Raw genomic sequence first — 26,646 nt, 5'->3', positions numbered from 1 at the left:
TGCCCCGCTACAAAGTTTCTCCCTGCAGGCATTCACTGAGTCCGAGGTGCTAAAGGAGCTCCTGAAACTTGACCCCTAAAAAAACATCTGGGTCAGAGGGTTTAGACCCTTTCTTCTTTAATGTTGCTGCCCCTATCATCACCAAGCCTATCTCTGACCTTTTTAACCTGTCTCTCCTTTCTGGGGAGGTTCTCATTGCTTGGAAGGCAGCCATGGCTCGTCCTTTATTTAAAGGGGAGATCAAGCTGATCCTAACTGTTATAGGCCTATTTCTATTTTGCTCTGTTTATCAAAAGTGTTAACTTGTCAATAATCAACAGACTGGCTTTCTTGATGTCTAGTATTCTCTCTGGTATGCAATCTGGTTTCTGCTCAGGTTATGCATGTGTCACTGCAACCTTAAAGGCCCTCAATGATGTCACCATTGCCCTTGATTCTAAGCAATGTTGTGCTGCTGTTTTTATTGGTTTGGTCAAAGCTTTTGATACGGTAGACCATGCCATTCTTGTAGGCCGGCTAAGGAATATTGGTGTCTCTGAGGGGTCTTTGGCCTGGTTTGCTAACTACCTCTGAGTGCATTGCATAAAGTCAGAAAATCTGCTGTGTCAGCCACTGCCTGTCACCAAGGGAGTACCCCAAGGCTCAATCATAGGTCCCACACTCTTCTAAATTTACATCAAGGAAGATGTAGATGTCACAGGAAGGCCATAAAGATCATCAAGGACAACAACCAACCGAGCCACTGCCTGTTCACCCCGCTATCATCCAGAAGGCGAGGTCAGTACAGGTGCATCAAAGTTCGGACCGAGAGACTGAAAAACAGCTTCTATCTCAAGCCATCAGACTGTTAAAACAGCCACCACTAACATTGAGGGGCTGCTTCCAACATACTGACTCCACTCCAGCCACTTTAATAATGGAAAAATGTAGTAAAAAATGTATCACTAGCCACTTTAAACAATGCCACGTTTATATGTTTTACATAACCTACATTACTCATCTCATATCTATATACTGTACTCGATACCATCTACTGCATCATGCCTATGCCGTTCTGTACCATCACTCATTCATATATCTTTATGTACATATTCTTCATCCCTTTACACTTGTATGTGTATAAGGTAGTTGTTGTGAAATTGTTAGATTACTCGTTGGTTATTACTGCATTGTTGGAACTAGTAGCACAAGCATTTCACTACACTCACATTAACATCTGCTAACCATGTGTATGTTTTATTTTATTTATTTATTTTACCTTTATTTAACCAGGTAGGCAAGTTGAGAACAAGTTCTCATTGTTCTCTTATGTGACCAATAAGATTTGATTTGAACAAAGCTTTCTTCATGTCCAATAAGCTTTCTCTACCCATAACCAAGTTCTGAACACCTCCAAAACAAAGGTAATGTGGTTTGGTAAGAGGAATGCCCCTCTCCCCACAAGTGTGATTACTACTTCTGAGGGTTTAGAGCTTGAGGTAGTCACCTCATACAAGTACTTGAGTATGGCTAGAAGGTGCACTGTCCTTCTCTCAGCACATGTCAAAACTGTAGGCTGAAGTTAAATCTAGTCTTGGTTTCCTCTATCGTAATCGCTCCTCTTTCACCCCAGCTGCCTAACTAACCCTGATTCAGATGTCCATCCTACCTACCCATGCTAGATTACGGAGACATCATTTATAGATTGGCAGGTAAGGGTGCTCTCGAGTGGCTAGATGTTCTTTACCATTCGGCCATCAGATTTTCCACCAATGCTCCTTATAGGACACATCACTGCACTCTATACTCCTCTGTGAACTGGTCATCTCTGTATACCTGTCGCACGACCCACTGGTTGATGCTTATTTATAAAACCCTCTTAGGCCTCACTTCCCCATATCTGAGATATCTACTGCAGTCCTCATCCTCCACATGCAAAACCCGTTCTGCCAGTCACATTCTGGTAAAGGTCCCCAAAGCACACACATCCCTGGGTCACTCCTCTTTTCAGTTCGCTGCAGCTAGTGACTGGAACGAGCTGCAACAAACACTCAAAGTGGACAGTTTTATCTCCAATCTCTTCATTCAAAAACTCAATCGTGGACACTCTTACTGACAGTTGTGGCTGCTTTGCGTGATGTATTGTTGTCTCTACCTTCTTGCCCTTTGCTGTTATCTGTGCCCAATAATGTTTGTACCATGTTTTGTGCTGCTACCATGTGTTGCTACCATGCTGTGTTGCTATGTTGTTGTCTACACTCATGTAGTGTTCTCTTTCTCGTTGTGATGTGTGTTTGTTCCTTTATTTATACATTCCCGCAGCAGGTCTTATGCCTTTTCGTAGGCTGTCATTGTAAGTAGGAATTTGTTCTTAACTGGCTTGCCTGGTTAAATAAAAAATCTATATCTTAAGTTCAAGGACAACTACATTGCACTGATGTTGATTAGAAAGCTATGGCCATTGATTGGTTTGTGTCAACGTGGAGAATAGCTTGTCATTCAACATCTATGGCTCTGGTTAAAGTACCATGTTTGGTCTCCAGTCAGTCCCCACTGTGATGGCTGCTTCTATCCTGGGTCGAGAGCAGAAAGCTTCTATCCTGGGTCGAGAGCAGAAAGCTTCTATCCTGGGTCGAGAGCAGAAAGCTTCTATCCTGGGGCGAGAGCAGAAAGCTTCTATCCTGGGGCGAGAGCAGAAAGCTTCTATCCTGGGGCGAGAGCAGAAAGCTTCTATCCTGGGGCGAGAGCAAGAAAGCTTCTATCCTGGGGCGAGAGCAGAAAGCTTCTATCCTGGGGCGAGAGCAGAAAGCTTCTGTACGGGGCGAGAGCAGAAAGCCCAGATTCATGGAGAATGACAAGCAGGCATCTGACTTCTTCTCTGGCTTATGACTGTATCCTGAAATAGCTTCAAAGGAGAAAGCCTCTCCTTTTGAAAGAGGGTTTTGGAGCTAAAGCAGTGATATCTCTCGCTTGTTCAGTCACTCAGGGGGAGGATTTATTTGGAGACAGATTCAATCACATGGACTCACTTTCACCATGGGAACAAAGATAACTCACACACAGAGCTCCTATTGGAGGATTGGATATAGATGGAAAAAGGTGCCAAAAAAGCAAATCACTCTTTTCGAAGCATGAATTAACTGAGTAATATTCAGGCTCCCGAGTGGCGCAGCGGTCTAAGGCACTGCATCTCAGTGCGAGAGGCTTCACTACAGACCCTGGTTCGATCCTGCGCTGTATCACAACCGGCCGTGATTGGGAGTCCATAATGGGTTACGTCATTAGTGTTTGGCCGTCAGTGAAAATTAGATTTTTTCCCCATTAACTGACATAAATATGGCTTTGCCTCAAACCGTCTATTTAAAGCAGTCATAGGACCACTAGTGCAACTTCACAAGTGCTACTGCTGTTTTTATCATGTTGTAGGTGTTATCTGAGTAGATTATTTGGGTGACATTTCATTTTTTTATAGGTTAAATATAGCTTGGTGAATCACTAGATTTTGTATTTATTATTCCTCAAGACCTCTCTGATCTGACATCTCTAGAAAATATGCAATCAATACTGTGACGCGGTTCAGGTTATAATCAATACTGTGACGCGGTTCAGGTTATAATCAATACTGTGGCACGGTTCAGGTTATAATCAATACTGTGGCACTGTTCAGGTTATAATCAATACTGTGGCACGGTTCAGGTTATAATCAACACTGTGGCACTGTTCAGGTTATAATCAACACTGACACGGTTCAGGTTATAATCAATACTGTGGCACGGTTCAGGTTATAATCAATACTGTGGCACTGTTCAGGTTATAATCAACACTGTGACACAGTTCAGGTTATAATCAATACTGTGGCACGGTTCAGGTTATAATCAATACTGTGGCACGGTTCAGGTTATAATCAATACTGTGGCACTGTTCAGGTTATAATCAACACTGTGACACAGTTCAGGTTATAATCAATACTGTGGCACGGTTCAGGATTGAATCAATACTGTGGCACAGTTCAGGTTATTATCAAAACTGGGGCACTGTTCAGGTTCTAATCAATACTGGGGCACGGTTCAGGTTCGAATCAAGACTGGGGCACGGTTCAGGTTCGAATCAATACTGGGGCACTGTTCAGGATCAAATCAAATCAAATTGTATTTGTCACATACACATGGTTAGCAGATGTTAGTGCGAGTGTAGCGAAATGCTTGTGCTTCTACTTCCGACAATGCAGTAATAACCAACAAGTAATCTAGCTAACAATTCCAAAACTACTACCTTATAGACACAAGTGTAAGGGGATAAAGAATATGTACATAAGATATATGAATGAGTGATGGTACAGAGCGGCATAAGCAAGATACAGTAGATGGTATTGAGTGCAGTATATACATATGAGATGAGTATGTAAACAAAGTGGCATAGTTAAAGTGGCTAGTGATACATGTATTACATAAGGATGCAGTAGATGATATAGAGAATCAATACTGTGGCACTGTTCAGGTTATAATCATTACTGTGGCACTGTTCAGGTTATAATCATTACTGTGGCACGGTTCAGGATTGAATCAATACTGTGGCACGGTTCAGGTTATTATCAAAACTGGGGCACTGTTCAGGTTCTAATCAATACTGGGGCACTGTTCAGGTTCTAATCAATACTGGGGCACAGTTCAGGTTCTAATCAATACTGGGGCACGGTTCAGGTTCTAATCAAGACTGGGGCACGGTTCAGGTTACCTTGTTAACTACATTCTTGTCCTGAAAGTGAAACCTCCCTGCTTGTCTCCCTGATTTGTCTGGATTTAATTAGACTGCTTTGGGGGGGATTGAATTCTCTCTTCCTCTAAAACAATATGGGTCCCTCACACACAGTGTACTCTCGCAATCTCTTACATATGCATTCGCACACGCAGTCACACACTTCTGAGTGCCCACACTGTGACTGGAATCAATTTCTTTCACTTTTTGAAACCACTGCTTCAGTCCATGCAGTCAACCAGTTTCCTTCACAACACACAGATCCGCCCGTCTTCCCACTCACATGTGGATTACATGGAGATTAATTTTCCACTGGCGATGGAGAAACAACATCGCAGATGTGGAGGATGTCTAAGGTAGGCATTAGCATAGCCTCGATCCACATCGCTTTTCAAGCCTTCGTTAAAGAAACATGCATTTTGAAAACAAATCAATGGAGTAAATAGACTGTGAAATGTACAGAGAAAGAAACAAACAACCTTCCCTCGATGAGGAATAAACATGTTAAGGCAAAGCAATGCGACACAATGGATTAGAGGCTGTGTTAATACAGGATGTAATGTGTAGGGAAAAAGTAAAGCAGGAAGAAAAACACAGAGCTCAGATGTTATCACAATGACAGTACCGCGATACTAGGAAGCAAAGTGGACAGAACGTCTTGAAGAGAACAGTTCTAAGGTTGGAAAAAAAACAGCCTTGTCACATTTCTTTATTTTGCAAGCTATAGCACACACTATTTTATTTAAGTAGGATTTAAACTACCATAAAATTCAGTCCGCGTTGTGTTTTCTTTTGAAGGAAAATCTGGTATCGTAGTAGTGCGATACTGGTATCGTGACAACAGTATTCTGAGATGGTTACACATCTTGGTGATATGAGAGAAACTGGTTTTATATTCCAGCTTGGCCTAAGTGTTATGAAATCCTGGAAGCTGGGAAGTTCCTAGTCTGGAAGTTCTCCACTTGAATGCAAATGGTTAGGTAAGCATATGTTCTAATGCTTGTCTCTTTTTGACTGTGTGTAATGTTCTAGTAGCAGTTTTGACAATACACTGCATTGTGCCAGCCAGGCTGCTTGCCAGGACACCTGTTGACTATTGGACTTCTCTCAATACGAGTCTGGCAGCTCTTCAAGAAAAGCTGTCATGGCCTCCTGCTCTCTCCATTACTATGATTTGAGAAACCACTGAATGAGTCTCAAACAAACGATAGAGGAAGGTTACGCAGAGAGCTGTGTTTACCAATGGGTCTTCTCTATAGACATTTCTCAACGGCTGAGGGAGCGATGGACAAAATAGAGCGAGAAGAGAGAGCAGGCACCAGTTCAGATCCACAGTGTGAGTTTATCTATTGGTCTGTCTCGAAGGTTCACTGCTCAGCTGAGCCCAGTTCAGCTTCATCTAAATCAGGGCATCATTTCCTTAACCAACAAAGTGCCTGTCACTTCCAGCACCCACTTTTCCCTTATATACTGTTTGCCACAGTGCTCCTGCCTCAATCCCCCATCTGTTATCAGACTGATCACCTTACATTACCACCAAGGAGGGTGTGTGTCGACCCCCAAAGGCACATGCTATACCCTCACTCACCTTCCCTCTCTCAGAATGAGCAGTAATGTAATACCGATCGGAGAAAAAAGAACTGGACATATTTGACCAGTTCACCCCAGCTGAGAAAGTGCTTATTAACCTCAATAGATAATGGACCACCAGTCAGTGACTCCCGCTGTTACGAAACCCTGCCACACAAGACGACTGACACTGCATGCCATGGTTGAAGCCCATCAAAGCCAACTGGGCTTGTGAGGGGTTTGACTCTTCTGTCCCTCCCTGGTTCCTCTTTCATTAGCCAGCCAATCGGACCAGATAGGCAGTTTGACATTAGCTGTAAACCATCTGAAACAGACTGGAAATGGCTTCACTGACAATTAAACTGACATTTTCAGAGGCATTTCCATAACACCATCTGTCTGTACCATAACGCTGACATATAACATGTTGTAATGAGGCTGGTCCTTATGCCCGAGGTCTGCCTGTACAATAGTTGTATTGCTACATGCTCTGATAAGACTGGATTCTATCTATAACAATCCAGTGTGTTGGGAGAGGGGACAGATGGGAAATGGAGTTTGAGGCTATGGTTTAGAGCTCCAGGGGGAGAAGGAGGATTTAGATGTCTGCCTTTTGACTTTATTACCATGTACGCTATGTAATTAGAAAGATTAGACCAAGGTTATCACACACACACACACACACACACACACACACGTATCCATAGGAGTTCAAATGCCATTATCAGTATCTATAGTAACTGTTGGAGCTCTATAAAACTCCACACATACACACAATGTTCCTGGTGAGCTGATGTGGGCCTTTGACAGTAGAAAGCTGATTAGACTGCAAACCAAAGATTCATTAGTCTAGTTTAATGGAATTGAGATGAGTGGATGGGAGATTTAAATAAATTAACCTTCAGCGAATCCCCAGAGGCATGTTGGAATGACAGGGGGCTGAGGTTGAATTCTCCTCTTGTCACTGATATAATGAATACTGATGACATGTTATTTGCCCTGGAGTCTGAAATAAGCTGTCCTATGGACATGTTCCCAGTTGACTGTAGTAGAGACCAGTGCTGGGAGATGGTTGGAACCACAGATCCAGTGACAACGATGTAATGGTTATATCAGTTACAACAGTTATATCTACGTATATGTGCTAGAATTAGAATGAGCATTTCAGTGTACCTCCTGAATTGTCTGGGAATTTAAATGGACTTGACCTCAGTCCTGGTGCAAAGGTCACGTCAGTGGTGATGTAGAGTGTCAACCCTACTGAACGGTATTGAGAGACACCATTCCAGTCAGTAATAAGTTTCAGCACCGGCGATTAAACCACCCATAATGCTTGGGGACTCAATAATGACCAAACCATTTTTGATCTGAGTGAACGAAGATTGATGCAGATTTTTGCAGAGGAAAGACAACATTTGCTAGGTCATTAACCACGGACCGCAATTTAATAATTTAACCCTGGACTCCGACCTGACACGTTGGAGGCCTAGCTGGAGAGAGGGATGGAGAAATGAAATGGCTTGGATGTTCTACTCAGGAACCAACACAAGAGAAACTCGAGCTTCTGACATCTTAACAGTGACAACCTGCTCTGTCTGCTGTTTCTTTGCTTGTTGATTCATTTACCTACCTTGCCTCTTCCTCCTCCCCTTCTACGTCTTCAGTGTGTACGTGTCAACGTAACTCGCGCAGCAGGAGGCCTGGAAAAATACAGATATTTGAAGAATTTAGCATTATTTGAACATGTCACATCTTCAGCAAGGAATAGATACATTTTTACCAGATCCTAGCAGAATTCTTTTGTGATTTTTACCGCTCTGCATATTATTAACCTTCATTAGTGGCTTCTTGTGAAATTTACTTAATATCCTCTGTGGTTTGGGTTCAGGCTATTAGTACCCTCTGTGGTTTGGGTTCAGGCTATTAATACCCTGTTTGGGTTCAAGCTATTACTACCCTGTTTGGTTTTGGGCTATTTATACACTCTGTGGTTTGGGTTCATGCTATTAATACTCTCTGTGGTTTGGGTTCAGGCTATTAATACCCTCAGTGGTTTGGGTTCAGGCTATTAATACCCTCAGTGGTTTGGGTTCAGGCTATTAATACCCTCAGTGGTTTGGGTTCAGGCTATTAATACCCTCTGTGGTTTGGGTTCAGGCTATTAATACCCTCTGTGGTTTGGGTTCAGGCTATTAATACACTCTGTGGTTTGGGTTCAGGCTAATAATGGGTTCAGGCTATTAATACACTGTGGTTTGGGTTCAGGCTATTAAAACACTCTGGTTTGGGTTCAGGCTATGTATACGTTCTGTGGCTTGGGATCAGGCTATTAATACCCTATTTGGTTTGGGTTCAGGCTATTAATACCCTCTGTGGTTTGGGTTCAGGCTATTAACTTCTTGGTGACAGGGGGCAGTATTTTCACTTCCGAAATGCATGCCCAAATTCAACTGCCTGCTCCTCATCCCCAGAAGATAAGATATGCATAGTGTTAGTAGGATAGAAAGTTGGATTGAAAACACTCTGAAGTTTCTAAAACTGTTTGAATCATGTCTGTGAGTGTAACAGAACTTATTTAGCAGGTGAAACCCCGAGGACAAACCATTCAGATTTTATTTTATTTTTTTAGGTCACACTTTTCAATGTGTTTTCATTGGGAATCCAGATTTTGAAGGGACCTTCTTGCAGTTCCTACCGCTTCCACTGGATGTCACCAGTCTTTAGAAATTGGTTGAGGTTTTTCTTTTGTGTAATGAAGAAGTAGCCCTGTTCAAAACTAGGGTCATTTCAGTGTACTATTTGTTAGAGGCACGTGACCAGAAAGGTAGCGTCAGTTTGTTTTCTTCCTGTATTGAACACACATAACCCCGTCTTAAATTTGATCGATCTTTTACTTTTAAAAAATACCTGAAGTTGTATTACAAAAGTAGTTTGAAATGTTTTGGCAAAGTTTACAGGTAACTTTTGCAATATTTTGTAGTCCTGTTGCACAAGTTGGAATCTGTGTTTTTCTGGATCAAACGCGCCAAATAAATTGACATTTTGGAGATATATCGACACAATTAATGACCATTTGTGATGTTTATGGGACATATTGGAGTGCAAACAGAATAAGCTTGTCAAAGGTAAGGCATGATTTATATTTTTAACTCTGCGTTTTGTGTCGCGCCTGCAGGGTTGAAATATGTTTTCTCTATTTGTTTACGGATGTGCTACTCTCAGATAATAGCATCATTTGCTTTTGCCGAAAAGCCTTTTTGAAATCTGACATGTTGGCTGGATTCACCACACGTGTAGCTTTAATTTGCTATCTTGCATGTGTGATTTCATGAAAGGTTGCGTCCCACACGCTAGCGTCCCACATATCCCAGAGGTTAATACCCTCTGTGGTTTGGGTTCAGGCTATTAATACGCTCTGTGGTTTGGGTTCAGGCTATTAATACCCTCGGTGGTTTGGGTTCAGGCTTTTAGTCACCTATTACACATGGTGACTTCTTTGAGTTGTTGGTAAATATATTAAATGAGACTTTCCATCTGCTATAACTCACCAGGCTTGGAATTTTGTGATTTTAGGGTCAAGGCCATTTGGCCTTCCAGAGGTGCCTAATCTGCCGGGGCACCATATGGCCATGAACCAAATAGCCAATTAAATTGTTGAGAAAACTGAAAAACAATAGATATTCTGTTAAGATAATCAAGTATGTAAATGTACATAAATAATTATGTGAGTGAGAGGTGCTTCGGAGAGCGGCGATTGACAGTCGGGAGACGAGAATTACAATTTTTATATTCAGGCCAAGGGCACGACGGCCACTTTTTGGCCACAAGGCATGGATTTTAAGGGGCATTACGGCCAGACGGGGGAAATGGGAGACCTATTACTCACTCTAAGGCGGTTCTATTTTTATCTTCTATATTTCTCCACAGGATCTGAGCAGCAGGTCCAATGGCTCCATGCCTAAAGTGACTTATCTGGAGTGACGTACCTCTCTCTTTGTCAGACCCTCCTCTTACTAAACATTCAACAAAGAGACAGTCACACCCAGGAATCACATTCACCACGGCTTTCCGCTCAATACACGGCTCAGTAGCATAAAAGCTGCTATTGGCCTCTTTCAGCAGAAACGGTACCAAAAAGACACTGTACAGAAAAACAGGTTGAGTGCTTCCTGTGTTTGATTTAAGCCTGTTTTCACACAAAGGTGGCAGCCTGATAAGTCAATGGAACTGGCTGAAGTGTTTTGTGTGTGCGTGCATTTGTCTAAGAGATACTGAAGGGAAATGCGTGAGTGTAAGATGTACTGTGTGTGTCCACGTAGGTGTATTTAACGTGTGTGTTTATGTGCATTTTATGTATGCTGGTGTGCTTACGTCTGTCACCAACAGATACCTGTCACCGCGGACTAGGGCGACACCACAGATACAAATACCCAGCTTCGTCAGTCCGCTCAAAGCCTATGTCACCATACACACTTAACTGAGCTCCACATAGTGACACACTTTAACAGTTACTGATAAACACCTGGATGGTTTGCCAGTCCCTACTAGAGTTCGACCGATTAATAGGAAGGGCCGATTTTCAAGTTTTCATAACAATAGGAAATCTGTATTTTTGGGCGCCGATTTTAGGCAAGTCAGTTAATAAGAACACATTCTTATTTTCAATGACTGCCTAGGAACGGTGGGTTAACTGCCTTGTTCAGGGGCAGAACGACAGATTTTCACCTTGTCAGCTCGGGGGATCCAATCTTGCAACCTTACTAGTCCAACGCAATAACGACCTGCCTCTCTCTCGTTGCACTCCACAAGGAGGCTGCCTGTTACGCGAATGCAGTAAGCCATGGTAAGTTGCTAGCTAGCATTAAACTTATCTGCCATCTTAACAGAACTCCCACTGCTGTTGTTGGTCATCTGCCATCTTAACAGAACTCCCGCTGCTGCTGTTGTTGATCATCTATTTTATGCTGAGGGTCCATTAAGATGCAGTAGAAAATAGAGACAGAGGGGGGAAAAACTGGCCTGTATACATGTTTAAAGACATTGTTCCACTGAGTGATTCCATCTCTAGTTGTGGTCATTAGTGAGCTGGAATGAAGAGGAACAGAAATTACCTGGAAACCCGGAGGAGATATCAGGGTCTCTGCTGCCTTCCCCAGCTCACACTCCTCTCTGCACCCTTTACCAGGGGCCTTTTCATTAGGCACCAAACAGAAGACAAGTCTACTCTGGGCTAGTAGCCCCTCATGTCCTCACCAGACCAGAGGCAGGTGTTCTCTAGGTAGACTGACACAGAGCCATTGATGGCTGTTCTCTTTCAGGTCCTCATCTCTCCTTAGACTCCATAAAGAACCTGCTGTGCTGGGATTGGCCAAAGGAAGCTGCACTTTTCCATCAACTAACAGTGCTTGTGTGTCTGGGGCCAAAAGGCCGGATTTGATTCATTAGTGTTTTTTATCTGAAACGGAGCTCATGTCTCAATGCTTCACCTGACTGAGGCCTTCTGAAGCCTGTATCTCAGACACCAAAAACAAAACTTCACACAAGCCTTTAAATAGGGCTAGTTATTGAAAAAGCACCATTGTTTGTTCAACCAGTTACTGATGTGTTGTGCGAAAAATAGGAGGAATAACCTCTGAGGAAGACGCTGATATGAGATCTTGCTTCCTTTCACTTTGATTCACAGTCTGTTGTTTAAATGTAACTCTCTGTAGTCTCTAGCGCTATAAATACGCTAGCAGCTAGCACCAAGTGGAAAGCTAATGTAATGGCCTGGGGAGAATTCTACAGATGACTGGAATGCTTGTGCTTACACATTAAGCTGGATCAGTCAGGCACCTTGTTGATTCATCTGCCCAGTGCATCCATCACTCCAAATAGTCAGCTATGTGTGCTAATGCCCAGGACCCAAGTGGACCCCTCTAATGTGCTAGGGGCCACACTGGACGACCCAGGCTATGAATAGAGTTGCAGCTCACTTCGTTGTCTGACGAATCTCTGTAGGGCCTTTATCGTGCGCACTGCCTTGCGAAAGACCTTGTGACTGGATTTCATCCCCAGCCTTCCAGGCATTAGAGGAACATCACTGATGCTCTCCACTAATTTTGGATCACAAACCTCTACGCACCAACTGTCAGCACAGCAGACATGGCGAGAGTCAAGTCACTTGACCTTGAGAAATAACAGCAACCTCCTATTATTTATTTTCCAGCTGTGTCTATAGGGGAGAGAATGGAAGCAGTGCACTGTGGGTCTCTGGGCTGGTCAGAATGTGACCGTAGTCCAACATCAGTAAGGGTTTCTGAGTGGAGAACGTGACCATTATTGACTGTGGCAATCACTGTTCTCTTAGCAGGAACCAGCTGACAGGTGAGACATTTTACTCAACGCAGTCAGAAAGGTCCGTGTTGTAACCCACAATCATAGAAGTCACGGTGGTTTGTTTCACTGACCTCTAAAATGATAGTTGGGAAAAGTCTGCTGTGTTGTGAACCGGCAACATGAAGTTTGGCATCATTATCCTGGATGCCATCTCTTGTCATTGTACCCTTGAGCAAGGCACTTAATTCCCTTGTAATGATTTAATGAAAGCTGCACACATTGAGGGGCGCTTGTTTTGTCATAGTGGAATGTACTCAAACTTCCACACTTCCGATGTTCTTCAAGTGAAGAGTCTGATCCTAAACCTTCCTCTTGTCTCCTAAAAATAAAAACAACCTTTTTCTGCCCCCTGGTCTTCCTCTGCGGAACGTTCACTGATTTTAGCAGACTGAATGTTTGCTAACATTAATTCAATAGAAATGGCTCTTCTGAGAATAAGATGCCATCTCTTTTTGGGACTGGGATTGTGTGACCGTTGACCTATCAGCGGCTAGACGGAATTAAAATAGGAAACTTATTCAGTGCATTGTCCTGCATGCTTGCTTTCTTGATGCAGATTTGTGGAAATATTAGAAATTGTCTGTCTGTGTTGTTCTCATATCAGACCCTCATTGCCTGAGTCCCCACTTCGGTAGTTTTTCAGATAGTTTGAAGGAGTGGAACCCCCTACAGTTGTCATTGGTCTTATAAGTGTCTGTCAGCCAGCCACAGCGTTTGATAAGACAAATCCATGGAGCTAAATGTGTAAAGTACAGAGGTCTTTGGGGACAGAAGGCTTTGACTTGGTAATGGAGTGTAAAAGTTCAAAGAGAAGCAGAATAGTATTCATGAGGTCAGTGGTGTGTTAATGCTTTGTGTCACTGTACATTCCTCTCTATCACATGGATGAACAGGCTTTAATCTATCTGACTACCTGTTGACTTGTTCATCACTGGCAAGATGGATGGTCCACTCCCTCACCTCACACACCACATTGTTACACACAAGAACACGCACACGCTGTGTCGTCCTTCCTACATAATGAATAGCGTCTGGTTTACACCAGATCAGTTGTGTAAGGGGGATGGACCGTGAGCAAACAGCATTAACCAGGAGAGGAGTAGTGTACTGACAGCTCTCCTGTACACACTTCATCTGGATTTACGGTACTGACTACTTCCCCTGTGCTCTCTGTCCGTCTGTCTGTCTCTATCTGTCTCTCTCTCTCTGTCTCTGTCTGTCTGTCTGTCTGTCTGTCTGTCTGTCTGTCTGTCTGTCTGTCTGTCTGTCTGTCCTGTCTGTCTGTCTGTCTGTCTGTCTGTCTGTCTGTCTGTCTGTCTGTCTGTCTGTCTGTCTGTCTGTCTGTCTGTCTCTCTCTGTCGTCTGTCTGTCTGTCTCTCTCTCTCTCTCTGTCTCTCTGTCTGTCTGTCTCTCTGTCTCTCTCTCTCTCTCTCTGTGCGTCTCGATGTCTCCTGCTGGTATTTGACAGTGCTATTATCCTGTCTCATTATTCCAGCTGAGAGTATTGCAGCCTTTTTTCTCAGGCTGTCATCACATAGAAGCTGAGGCATCTGAGACACAGCCTGCTTCTCTCCACCCCTCACGGGGCCCTCGGGAAGGGACAAGGAAGAACTAGAATGACACTGATGGAGGAAGAGAAGCCCAACAAACGTGCAGCACAGCACAGAGACGCGCAGCACAGAGGCAGCGGGAGCAGCATGGGGGCAGAGCAGCGCAGAGACGAGGCAGCGCAGAGACGAGGCAGCGCAGAGACGAGGCAGCGCAGAGACGAGGCAGCGCAGAGACGAGGCAGCGCAGAGACGAGGCAGCGCAGAGACGAGGCAGCGCAGAGACGAGGCAGCGCAGAGACGAGGCAGCGCAGAGACGAGGCAGCGCAGAGACGAGGCAGCGCAGAGACGAGGCAGCGCAGAGACTCAGCCTCCAGATAATATTCTACTAAAGAGGACATCAATTTAGCGTGTCGGACGCTCTCCTTCAATTGCTATGTTTATCCTCTATCTAGCTCTTTTCTTTAACTCCCAATCTCCTTTCATTTCCTCTTGAAGTTATTCAACTCTGGTTTAAATCAGATGAAACTCTAGTATGTTTAGAAGATGAACTGAGGCATTTATCATGTCTGTAGACTGTCGTCTGGGAGAAGTCTGTAGACTGTCGTCTGGGAGAAGTCTGTAGAGTGTCGTCTGGGACAGAGAGGAGAGGCTGCCAGATGGATGTTGACGAGCAGTGAGAGGTGGAGAGATTGAGGGTGCGTGGGTGGATTTGTGAGTACTGTGATGACAGTCAGTCAGTTGAGAGAAGTTATATCAGGAATGGAGATGAAAAGGCAGACTTTCTACATAATGTTTAGGGCAGATCTCCCAGCTGGTTTCTCTGGGTTTGAGGGAAGTCAATTCTGCACTTTATTCGACAGTTTGTCCTCTGTTTAGACCGTTGTTTACCCATCTACGCTCTTCATGACACAGAGGGAGAGAACGCTTGGTTCTCGTTGTGATGGAAATGTGGTTACATAAAGAACAGAACACGGAGAGAGAAGGAGATGAAGGAAGTAAACAGAGAGAGAAAGGAAGAAGGGCCTGATGAGGACAGATTCTATCAAGTCTCTTATAGAGAAGGTGAACTGAGTGAGATATTTCAAATCCTCCTGTAAACACATTAGGGATGGCTTTGTGTTGTGGAGCAGAGATAGAGAAACATTCATCAGAATGCCGTTACCCCGGCCCATCCATAAATGTATGAGGCTCACTGGGTCAGTCTGTTTCTGAGCCCCCAATGCTGAATGAATGATTTACTCTTTTTATTAGATCACCATTAGCTGTTTCTGAAGCAGACACTACTCTTCCTGGGGTCCACATGAAACATAATACACAACATTAATAGACAGAACTACATTGATTTAAAATGAGAGTAATAGAATTAAAGAAATGTCCTTGACTGACACGAGGCGTCCTGGACGAAGCATGCTTTCGCCCTACATTCATATATTACAAATTCTCTATCACTTAAATGTGTACATAGGCCTACAATTTATTAGACAGAGATGTCTATGGTGCTGTGGCTTGTCGTTTGTCCCTGTGTGTGTCCTGCATCCACGGGCTTGTCCCAAGTACGTAGCCCTTCCCACTAGTGTGAGGTCAGTATCACCATACTAGGAAGTAAGGAAAATGGTCCTAAACAGTCAACCAGAGTCAGGTGTGTTTATTTTGCAAGCTATAGCACACGCTGTCAGGTTTAAAAGACCATAGAGTTTAGTCTGCTTCATGTTTTATTTTTTTGCCAAAGAAAATCTGGTATGATGACAACACTACTGTCCACTCACAGACCCTGTCATCCCATATACTGGTTATATATATATACTCATTTTCAAATTGCTTGTGAAACCAGTTGCTTGAAAGTTGTTTTGATTTAACTAAATTGTTATTGAAAAATATTCTGGTTCTTTTGTTTTCTCTCAAATGGAGGAGAGTTGGAGTTTTACTACAAATGCACTGTTTTTATGGTAATCTGACTGACTTGATATAACCACATCTGAAGTTGCTATTGACTAATCCAATCAGATAAACAGACTGTTTTATGTTAATTGAAATGTGAATTAATCTGTAATGTACACTATATATCTAAAAGTATGTGGACACCCCTTCAAATGAGGGGATTTGGCTATTTCAGCCACACCAGTTGCTGACAGGTGTGTAAAATCTTACACACAGCCATGCAATCTCCGGAGACAAATATTGGCAGTAGAATGGCGCATACTGAAGAGCACAGTGATGTTCAACATGACACCTTCATGGGGCGGCAGGGTAGCCTAGTGGTTAGAGCGTTGGACTAGTAACTGGAAGGTTTCAAGTTCAAACCCCCGAGCTGACAAGGTACAAATCTGTCGTTCTTCCCCTGAACAGGCAGTTAACCCACTGTTCCTAGGCCGTCATTGAAAATAAGAATTTGTTCTTAACTGACTTGCCTAGTTAAATAAAGGTAAAATAAAGAAAACATTTATATCACCTTTCCAACAAGTTAGTTCATCAAATTTCTGCCCTGCTAGAGCTGCCCTGGTCAACTGTAAGTGGAAATGCCCTGGAGCAACAACGGCTCAGCCGCGAAGTGGTAGGCCACACAAGCTCACAGAACGGGACCGCCGAGTGCTGAAGCGCGTAGAGCTTAAAAATGGTTTGTCCTTAGTTGCAATGCTCACTACCGAGTTCCAAACTGCCTCTGGAAGCAAGGTCAGCACAAAAACTGTTCGTTAGGAGCTTCATGAAATGGGTTTCCATGGCTGTGCAACCGCACAGAAGCCTCGGCTGGAGCGGTGTAAAGCTCGCCGCTGTTGGACTCTGGAGCAGTGGAAATGCCTTCTCTGGAGTGATGACTCAGACTTCACCACCTGGCAGTCCGGCCTCTAGGCCCCTAGGCAGTCCGGCCTCTAGGCCCCTAGGTCCAGTGAAGAGATCTTAACGCTACAACATTCTAACGATTCTGTGCTTCCAACTGTGGCAACAGTTTGGGGTAGGTCCTCTTTCAGCATAACAATGCCCAACACACAAAGCGAGGTCCACACAAAAATGGTTTGTCAAGATCAGTGTGGAAGAACTTGACTGGCCTGCACAGAGCACTCACCTCAACACCATCAAACACCTTTGGGATGAAATGGAAAGGCCACTGTGAGCCCGGGTCTAATCGCCCAGAATCAGTGCCAAAACTCACGAAGGCTCTTGTGGCTGAATGGAAGCAAGTCCCTGCAGCAATGTTCCAACATCTAGTGGAAAGCCTTCCCAGAAGAGTGGAAGCTGTTATAGCAGCAAAGAAGGGACCAACTCTATATTAAAGCCCATAATTTTGGAATGAGATGTTCAAGCAGGTGTCCACATACTTTTGCTCATGTAGGGTACCTTCAGTTAAGTGTTTGCTCATATAAAGAAGAATGGAGCATTCCTTTCTAGCTTGCTTGCAGGAAAGGTGTTACCTAAGGGCATTTGCATGTCTAAGGAAGTCAATTCTACCTGCCAAAAGGACACTGATTGTACCCCCACAAAAGGAGTACTGATTGGAAGCCTTCTTCAGTTCATTTATTCTCTTGAGATGTTTTTTTGGGGGGGTTTCAAAGACCATATATGGCCTCCTTTCACTTGACGTGTGTGTGTGTGTTCACACGCCTGCGTCTGCTCTTAATCGCTGTACATGTGTCATCTAATAGTACTTTCTAGAGAATTACATGTACTGTGTTTTATACTCAGATTTTTCAGGGGGTGCTGCAGCACCACTACTTCCTGCGACTATGCTGAGTCCTGTGTGTTCTACTGCAGATTGATGCGTCTTTCCTGAGCCATGTGTGTTATACTGCAGATACAGTTGAAGTTGGAAGTTTACATACACTTAGGTTGGAATCATTAACTTGTTTTTCAACAACTCCACAAATGTCTTGTGAACAAACTATAGTTTTTTTGCAGTTGGTTAGAACATCTACTTTGTGCATGACACAAGTAATTTTTTAGACAGAGTATTTCACTATCACAATTCCAGTGGGTCAGAAGTTTACGTACACTAAGTGCCTTTAAACAGCTTGGACAATTCCAGAAAATGATGTCATGGCTTTAGAAGCTTCTGATAGGCTAATTGACATAATTTGAGTCAATTGGAGGTGTACCTGTGGATGCATTTCAAGGTCTACCTTCAAACTCAGTGCCTCTTTGCTTGACATCATGGGAAAATCAAAAGAAATCAGCCAAGACCTCATGAAACAAATTGTAGACCTCCACAAGTCTGGTTCATCCTTGGGAGCAATTTCCAAACACCTGAAGCTACCACATTCATCTGTACAAACAATAGTACGCAAGTATAAACACCATTGGTCCATGCAGCCATCACACCACTCAAGAAGGAGATGAGTTCTGCCTCCTAGAGATGAATGTGCTTTGGTGCGAAAGTGCAAATCAATCCCAGAACAACAGCAAAGGACCTTGAGAAGATGCTGGAGGAAACCGGTACAAAAGTATCTATATCCACAGTAAAACGAGTCCAATATCGACATAACCTAAAAGGCCACTCAGCAAGGATGAAGCCACTGCTCCAAAACCAACATAAAAAAGCTAGACTACAGTTTGCGACTTCACGTTGGGTCAAAGATCATACTTTTGGGAGAAATGTCCTCTGGTCGGATGAAACAAAATATAACTATTTGGCCATAATGACCATCGTAATGTTTGGAGGAAAAAGTGGGAGGCTTGCAAGCCAAAAAACACCATCCTGACCGTGAAGCATGGGGGTGGCAGCATCATGTTGTGGGAGTGTTATGCTGCAGCACTTGCCAAAATAGATGGAATCATGAGACCGGAAGATTATGTGGATATATTGAAACAACATCAAGACATCAGTCAGGAAGTTAAAGCTTGGTCACAACATGATGCTGCCACCCCCGTGCTTCAGGGTTGCGATGGTGTTCTTCGGCTTGCAAGCGTCCCCTTTTTTCCTCCAAACATTACGATGGTCATTATGGCCAAACAGTTCTATTTTTGTTTCATCAGACCAGAGGACATTTCTCCAAAAAGTACAATCTTTGTCCTATGAGTGTCATCTGATGAAGATCATCATAGGTTAGTGATTCATTTTATCTCTATTTGTGCTTTTTGTGCCTCCTCTCTTTGGCTGGAAAAATGGCTGTTTTCTGTGGCTTGGAGGTGACCTAATATAATCATTTGTGGTGCTTTCGCCGTAAAGCCTATTTGAAATCGGACACTGTGGTGGGATTAACAACAAGATTACCTTAAAAACGGTATACGATACATGTATGTTTGAGGAATTTCAATTATGATATTTCTGTTTAGAATTTGACGCCCTACACTTTCACTGGCTGTTGTCATATCATCCCGTTAACGGGATTGCAGCCCTAGGAAGTTTTAACAAGAACTTTGTCGAGTGGTTGAAAAACAAGTTTTAATGACTCCAACCAAAGTGTATGTGAACTTCCGATTTCAACTGTATGTTTTTCCTGAGCTCTGTGTGTTCTTCTGCAGATAGGTCTGTCCTGTGTTATACTGCAGAACTGAGATGGATCTCTCTGACACAGACCAGTCTGCTATTCTATATTTTCAGATATTTTTTGTCTGACGACAAAGTCTAGCAAAACCAGTGTAAACCTAGATAATTTATGCATTTTTCATGAGAACCGGGCTTGTCTCTCCCTGACCTGTTTCTGAGTTACAAATAACACATGTCCAGTTAGAGAAGTGGAAATCCCTGATATATTAGGCTCGGAACACAATTGAATTAGTTTATTGTTTCCTGGGATTTTGGGTCAATATCCACATTGATATTGTTTCCATAATTCATCAGCCACTACTCTCCTTATTGCTTTATTCTCTGGATCAGGGGTTCTTCATGTTCATCCTGGGTCCCAACTTAGAAATTCTGTGATTTCCCGGGACCCAAGCTTATGAAAACATGCAACTGTACGGAATTATCAGTAAATGTATTTGTCCTTATGCCTAAAACAAATGCAATAAATGCAAAAACAAATATCAATGAAATTAAATACCCATATACAGTGGGGCGAACAAGTATTTGATACACTGCCGATTTTGCAGGTTTTCCTACTTACAAAGCATGTAGAGGTCTAATTTTTATCATAGGTACACTTCAACTGTGAGAGACGGAATCGAAAACAAAAATCCAGAAAATCACATTGTTTGATTTTTAAGTAATTAATTTACATTGTTGAAAAAAAGGTATTGGTTGGAACTGTTGCTTTTAAAATTCAACAAATCCTGTTTTATTCTGAACTGGAAGAAACTGATCACATCACACAGATGTTGACCAGAAAACACACACAGTCCTAATGAGAGGGGTGTGGTGGGTTGAACAAGCAGGTCTAGTCAGTGCAACCCTGAGGTGAGTCTGTTTCTGTACTTGTTTTTTAAGTAATCTAGAGTTGAGAACTCTGACTCACATAGGTATGTGGTGCCAAACTGGACCAGAACAACTACTGTTTCCCCAGTCACGCAGGAGTCCGCTTCCTGTTGTAGATGAGCAACCCAGAACTGTGTGATTCCCTCAAAAAGCCCATTGCTTCAATCAGTTTATTCCACTATATATACTCCCAATATATTTCAATCAGATTATTCCACTTGTATTTAAACATTAACAGTTCCAACCTAGACTTGTTTTCAACAATAATTTCTACAGTAAGCTGTACAGTAGGCCTACATTTTTGTAGTGTTACTTAGGGTTGCAGTAGCTAGCTATTAGCTGTGTACAAGGGGATTGTTTGAAAGAAAAACTCCCATCTACTATGAGAGAGTACTCCCTTATTTCTGCTCATCACCTGTTATAAAATGACGACAATTCCTTGCTAGATGACTTACTTTCCACTGTCGAAGCACCGTTTCCTGAAACATTCTCTCCTGTTCTGAGAACTTCCTGGGTTTACTGTCATGCTGTGGATGTTTTGTCAGGATGTGTTTTCATTTGTTTTGAGAGACTCATTAATAAGCACTCCCCCGCACAAAACACATTGTGTGTGCTCCTCGTTATTTCTCAAAGTTTGTATGAAACCAACTCCAAGCTGTATTTGCGTTTTCATGACGTTTGAGCTCAGTCAGAACTGGTGGCTAACATCCATTTGACAGCGGTGACTGATGGCCTGTGGGAATGACAAGTAAGTGTCTGACAGTGCACCATCTGCTGCTGAACGACAGCGCTGCAGCGTGATCTTCAATAAAACTGCAGGAAAAATATCTGGTAATCCGCGAAGCACACAGGCTTCTCCCTCCCACCCTCGCAGCTGACACAACCGAGCAGAGACACCACTGCTAAGCTGAGAGCACAGTTGCACGTTGCCAATTCATGAAATAATTATATGTTTAGTCTGACACGTCGCGACGCCACATCGACCCGTTCTTTAAAGGCTGCTCTGAAAGACGCTACCCATCTGTGGGAGGAATGGAACTGGTTTTAGGAAGGGACTGTCTGCTTGGAGCTGTTGGACAGATTGGCTCATTGCTATTTTGGAGCCTGTAGTCACTTTAGATATGAGACGTCTTTGAAGAGTGTGTGGTAAGTTCATAACTAATGGTAGTCACTTTGGATACTGGAATTCTATGAAGAGTGTGTGGTGGGTTCATAACTCACAGGGGTCTTTGTGTTCCTCTCAGGACAGAAATCTACTGGGATAGAAATTAAACCGCTAAATTAGAAAAGAGACCAGAAAAGATGTTCAGAAACTCTGTTATTGGTTCTGAGATGCTCCCTAGTGTCCCCACTGTCTAAAGACCTGAACAGAGAGACAGAACTCTGGAGATTCTGACATAGTGTTAAGTTGTAGTGCTCTCTAAGGTGTTTCCTTCAAGAAGTGAAGTATGTTAACTCCGGACTTTGTTAGATCCTGAACATATGGTTTCTTATGGTTGAATAGAGTTGTATTTCCACAGTCTGTTTTCTTTAGTTTAGACTTCTCCGGAGTCAAACAGTCTGGCATACATTTCTCTCCTTGTAGGTTTCTCTTCACATATTACATTTTTGTAGCCTATGTACTCTGCTCTGTGGATATATTGTGAATGTGTTAAACAATAGTGTCTAACTCCAGATTAATCTGGTTGAACATGTCTGCTTGTTGTGGTTTATAGATCTATGGTCTATCTGGTTGAACATGTCTACTTGTTGTGGTTTATAGATCTATGGTCTATCTGGTTGAACATGTGTGCTTGTTGTGGTTTATAGATCTATTGTGCATCTGGTTTAACATGGCTGCTTGTTGTGTTTCTGTTGTGGTTTATAGATCTATGGTCCATCTGGTTGAACATGGCTGCTTGTTGTGTTTCTGTTGTGGTTTATAGATCTATGGTCCATCTGGTTTAACATGGCTGCTTGTTGTGTTTCTGTTGTGGTTTATAGATCTATGGTCCATCTGGTTGAACATGGCTGCTTGTTGTGTTTCTGTTGTGTTTCAGGACTGAACCCGTTGTCCTTTGACCCGTCCTCCAACAACGAACCCCTACAGTTCAGCAACTCAAACGTGCCGCTGGTGTCAGACTGTCCCCTCGAGAACGGAGCTGAGAAGAGCATTAAGAGGAAGAGACCGAGCCTGCCCCCAGGTACTATAGTACTGTCATATTACTGTGGTATATAATAAGTACATAACGCTACACAGCTCTACCTCCAGGTACTATATTACTCTCATATTACTGCGGTATATAAGAAGTACATAACACTACACAGCTCTGGCTCCAGGTACTTTAGTACTGTCATATTACTGTGGTTTATAAGAAGTACATAATGCTACACAGCTCTGCCTCCAGGTACTATACTTTCCTACCAAGCAAAAAGGCAGTAACCGCTCATAGCGTGGAACTGAGAGAAATTGCTTTATTTACCTTGGTTTCACAGTAACTTTTTTCAGTTACTGCTAACATGACCCCAATTTTATCCAAAACACAATACAATAGAGGCAGGATACTTGTCCACATGATTACGCATGTATTTAATGTAGCTAAAATGACATTATCTAGTTTTTGACCAAATTAGCAGTTACTTCCTTTTTGCTTGGTAGGGCAATATAGTACTGTCATATTACTGCAGTATATAAGAAGTACATAACACTACACAGTTCTTCCTCCAGGTACAATAAAATACTGTTACAATTGAGGTGTACATCAGTTGTACCTATGCATTTTATACTATGAGACTAGGAGAATCATTTAAAGTGAGGTCAACTTGGTAAAATGTCATGTTTTCCATCCTGAGGGCCTTATTGCCAGTTAGTCCTGTGGAGGTCAGGCCTGTCTGTCTAAAGCTGCAGGATTGTGGTCTGCTAGGATTGCAGCTCTCACACCTTAGCCTGGCTGTTACCATGCCTACAGCACCTGCCAATCAATGCTCAGAAATGCCTTCAGGCATCTCTCACGGAGTGATCTGTCACACGGAGGGTAATGTGCTGAGAAGTGTACGTGCGTGCGCCCCCCACTTTCGTGTGTTGTTGACTTTTTCATTACTAAATGAGGCCTAGTTTTAATCAGTGGCTGTGCATTCTAATTAAAGAATGTCTCTAATTAATAGCATTATGACAAGTAGAATGAGAAGGGGCCTTAAGACAGAGGTGTTGCTGTGTGTTTTCTGCTGTCTTGGTGACCTTAATTGGTCAGGATTAATTGTCAGTGTTAATAAACCACTCTATCATTCGTCTTTGTGCAAAATTTTCGATAAATGACCCTTTCTCGTGAGTTTCAGTTCTCCCTAATTAATATTATTCTGAATTATTCTGCGTCGTTACCAACCCAGAGCTAGACATGAAGACATTGAGTAGGTTTAGATTGATGGAGGTACATAGACACGTTCGATGTGTATTTAATAAACATGGTGTTTGTGCAGAGCAATGTTAGCCTCTGAACAGTTGCACTGAAATTGACAGATAACGACAGATAACCTGAGGAGAATCAACACACTTCAATGCTCTCTTGCCTCAGCATATGCTCTAGTGTGTTGCGTGTTCAGACGTTCATGGTATAATTTACTGACAGGTTAACTTGACCCTAGAAGTTTTTTATCCTAAGTTCACTTACGAAGACGAAGAAAGAAAGTAAATGGAATGTTTCATAGTACATGACATGTCAGTCTGCCTGGTTTTCTGAGTGCATGTTTGTTTAAGAGAGTGTGTAATGTCACTGCTCAGATGAAAGCCAGTCAGAGAACTTTAGATCAAAGCCACTGCACACAAATCTAATACACTATTTCCCTTTGGAGGGGAGAGAGCACTCATTGTTTTACGGTGTCTTAGAGAGAGATAAAAAGATAGTGACAAATCAAAGTATGGTGTTTTTAACAATATCCTTACACGTTAAAACCTCACGCTGTGCGCTGGTTTAGACGTGTTACACCTCACAAACCCTCAAGAGTGGCTGTGTCTACGTGCACCTGCTTAGCAACAGAACATTAGATAATGATGACTTACCATTAACGACAGCGCCGGGGTCCCTCAGCCTTTCAGAACACTGCCATTATATCTATTATTGCTGTGTTACATTAATCTGCTCCCTAATGGAAAACCTGTTAAATGGGGACAATCTGCTGCATCTGGAGCTGGGTACATTTAGTGGCTTTAATGTTCTCTAGCATCACAAGAACCAGTCCAGTCCTCCAGCTCTGTGAGAAGATGGAGCACGGACTAATTAGCAGCCATGTGGATTTACCCTCATTAAGGAATTCTAATGGATATATTCATCTCGTTAGATGCAGAAACACGCACACTCAGCATCACCGTTCCTCTGGTGATGGGGGGGGGGGGGGGGATAATGTATGCAGTGAGAGATTCCCAAGACGTAAACAGTGATGTTTAAAGGATGTATACTTCGTGTAGTAAAGTTTAAACCACTAAACTTCTTAATGTCTCAAACAAGCAGCAGAAGTGGTAACTTTTAGTAATTAGTAATGGGTGTCCTAACAGACACTACAACTGTCTTTAGTTTTAATGGCTTTGACACTCTATTAATAGCCTATCAGCTGGGAAAAACTGAATTCATGCCCGCTCAACACCTTGTAATTCATGCAATAACTAAAAAATGTTTTGCTTTTATGACGACATTGTATTAATAAGTCAACACTGGGAAAACCTGGAAAGTTAAAAAGTGCAAAGGGAATCCTGCCTACTCAACACTTTTAGAGAATACCCAACACAATGTTGGCTTATGGTGTTCTATTTAGGGCGGTATGAAAGGAAATTCATTCATTGTCTTTGTCTTGGGCCTTGTAGAATGGAGTCATTATGTCTTGGGCCTGGTAGAATGGAGTCATTATGTCTTGGGCCTGGTAAAATGGAGTCATTATGTCTTGGGCCTGGTAGAATGGAATCAGTAAATATTTCAGCACATTAGCTTGCTTTCATTAGCAAACTCGCTAAGATTTGTATATAGCTTTGCCTTGTAAAGTTGAGGATGCATTCGTCCATGGTAAGGAAATCTGGCATTTAAACCTCACATAAGCTGAGCCACAGCGTGCCATGCTGCATGGCTGTTCTTGATGTTGTCTTTATATAACCAACCAAAGACCAATATGGTTTTGCCTACTTGTACTGTACAGCTGTGGGGGATGGCCAAGATGGTATAGCCTACTTGTACTGTATAGCTGTGGGGGATGGCCAAGATGGTATAGCCTACTTATACTGTACAGCTGTGGGGGATGGCCAATATTTTACAGCCTACTTATACTGTATAGCTGTGGGTGATGGCCAAGATGGTATAGCTTACTTGTACTGTATAGCTGTGGGGGATGGCCAAGATGGTTTTGCCTACTTATACTGTATAGCTGTGGGGGATGGCCAAGATGGTATAGCCTACTTATACTGTACAGCTGTGGGGGATGGCCAAGATGGTTTTGCCTACTTATACTGTATAGCTGTGGGGGATGGCCAAGATGGTTTTGCCTACTTATACTGTATAGCTGTGGGGGATGGCCAAGATGGTATAGCCTACTTATACTGTACAGCTGTGGGGGATGGCCAAGATGGTATAGCCTACTTATACTTTGCTTTATCTTTGCCAGGTCGCAGTTGTAAATGAGAACTTGTACTCAACTGGTCTACCTGGTTAAATAAAGGTGAAATTAACAAAAAATACTGTATAGCATGTTGTAACATGCGCCGGTGTAGACTACATTACACCATGAAATGCTTACTTAAGACCCTTTTCCCAACAATGCAGAGTTAACAATCAAGAAAAATAATGAAATAGTAAGGTCGCTGGTACAAATACCCAAACTGACTAGGTGACATATGCAGATGCCCTTGAGCAAGGCACTTAACCCTAATTGCTCCTGTAAGTCACTCTGACAAAAAATGTGTGTGTAGCATCAATATGAATGTGTGTGAGCATATGTAGTGTGTGTGTGCCTGACAACGTGACCGGGAAAATGTTAATTTACCAGCCATTTGAAAAATTTTGCGACACATACAGTACCAGTCAAAAGTTTGGACACACCTACTAATTTCAG

The 26,646-nt window shown here is 42.8% G+C and overlaps 1 protein-coding gene across 2 annotated transcripts in view; it reads left to right on the top strand.

The window, feature by feature from the left end:
• Positions 1–26,646, top strand: part of enox2 (ecto-NOX disulfide-thiol exchanger 2) — a 309,060-nt gene that overhangs the window by 129,434 nt on the left and 152,980 nt on the right. For both annotated transcript variants that reach the window (XM_031798030.1, XM_031798031.1), the window contains one exon: positions 22,617–22,760. In XM_031798030.1, coding sequence (XP_031653890.1) covers positions 22,617–22,760 — 144 coding nt within the window. The remainder of the gene's footprint in view (positions 1–22,616; positions 22,761–26,646) is intronic.

Source organism: Oncorhynchus kisutch, linkage group LG19, assembly GCF_002021735.2.
Source record: "Oncorhynchus kisutch isolate 150728-3 linkage group LG19, Okis_V2, whole genome shotgun sequence".
Lineage (NCBI taxonomy): Eukaryota > Metazoa > Chordata > Actinopteri > Salmoniformes > Salmonidae > Oncorhynchus > Oncorhynchus kisutch.
The sequence above is the reverse complement of the archived record's forward strand: the minus strand, read 5'-3'. Positions and strand labels throughout refer to the sequence as shown.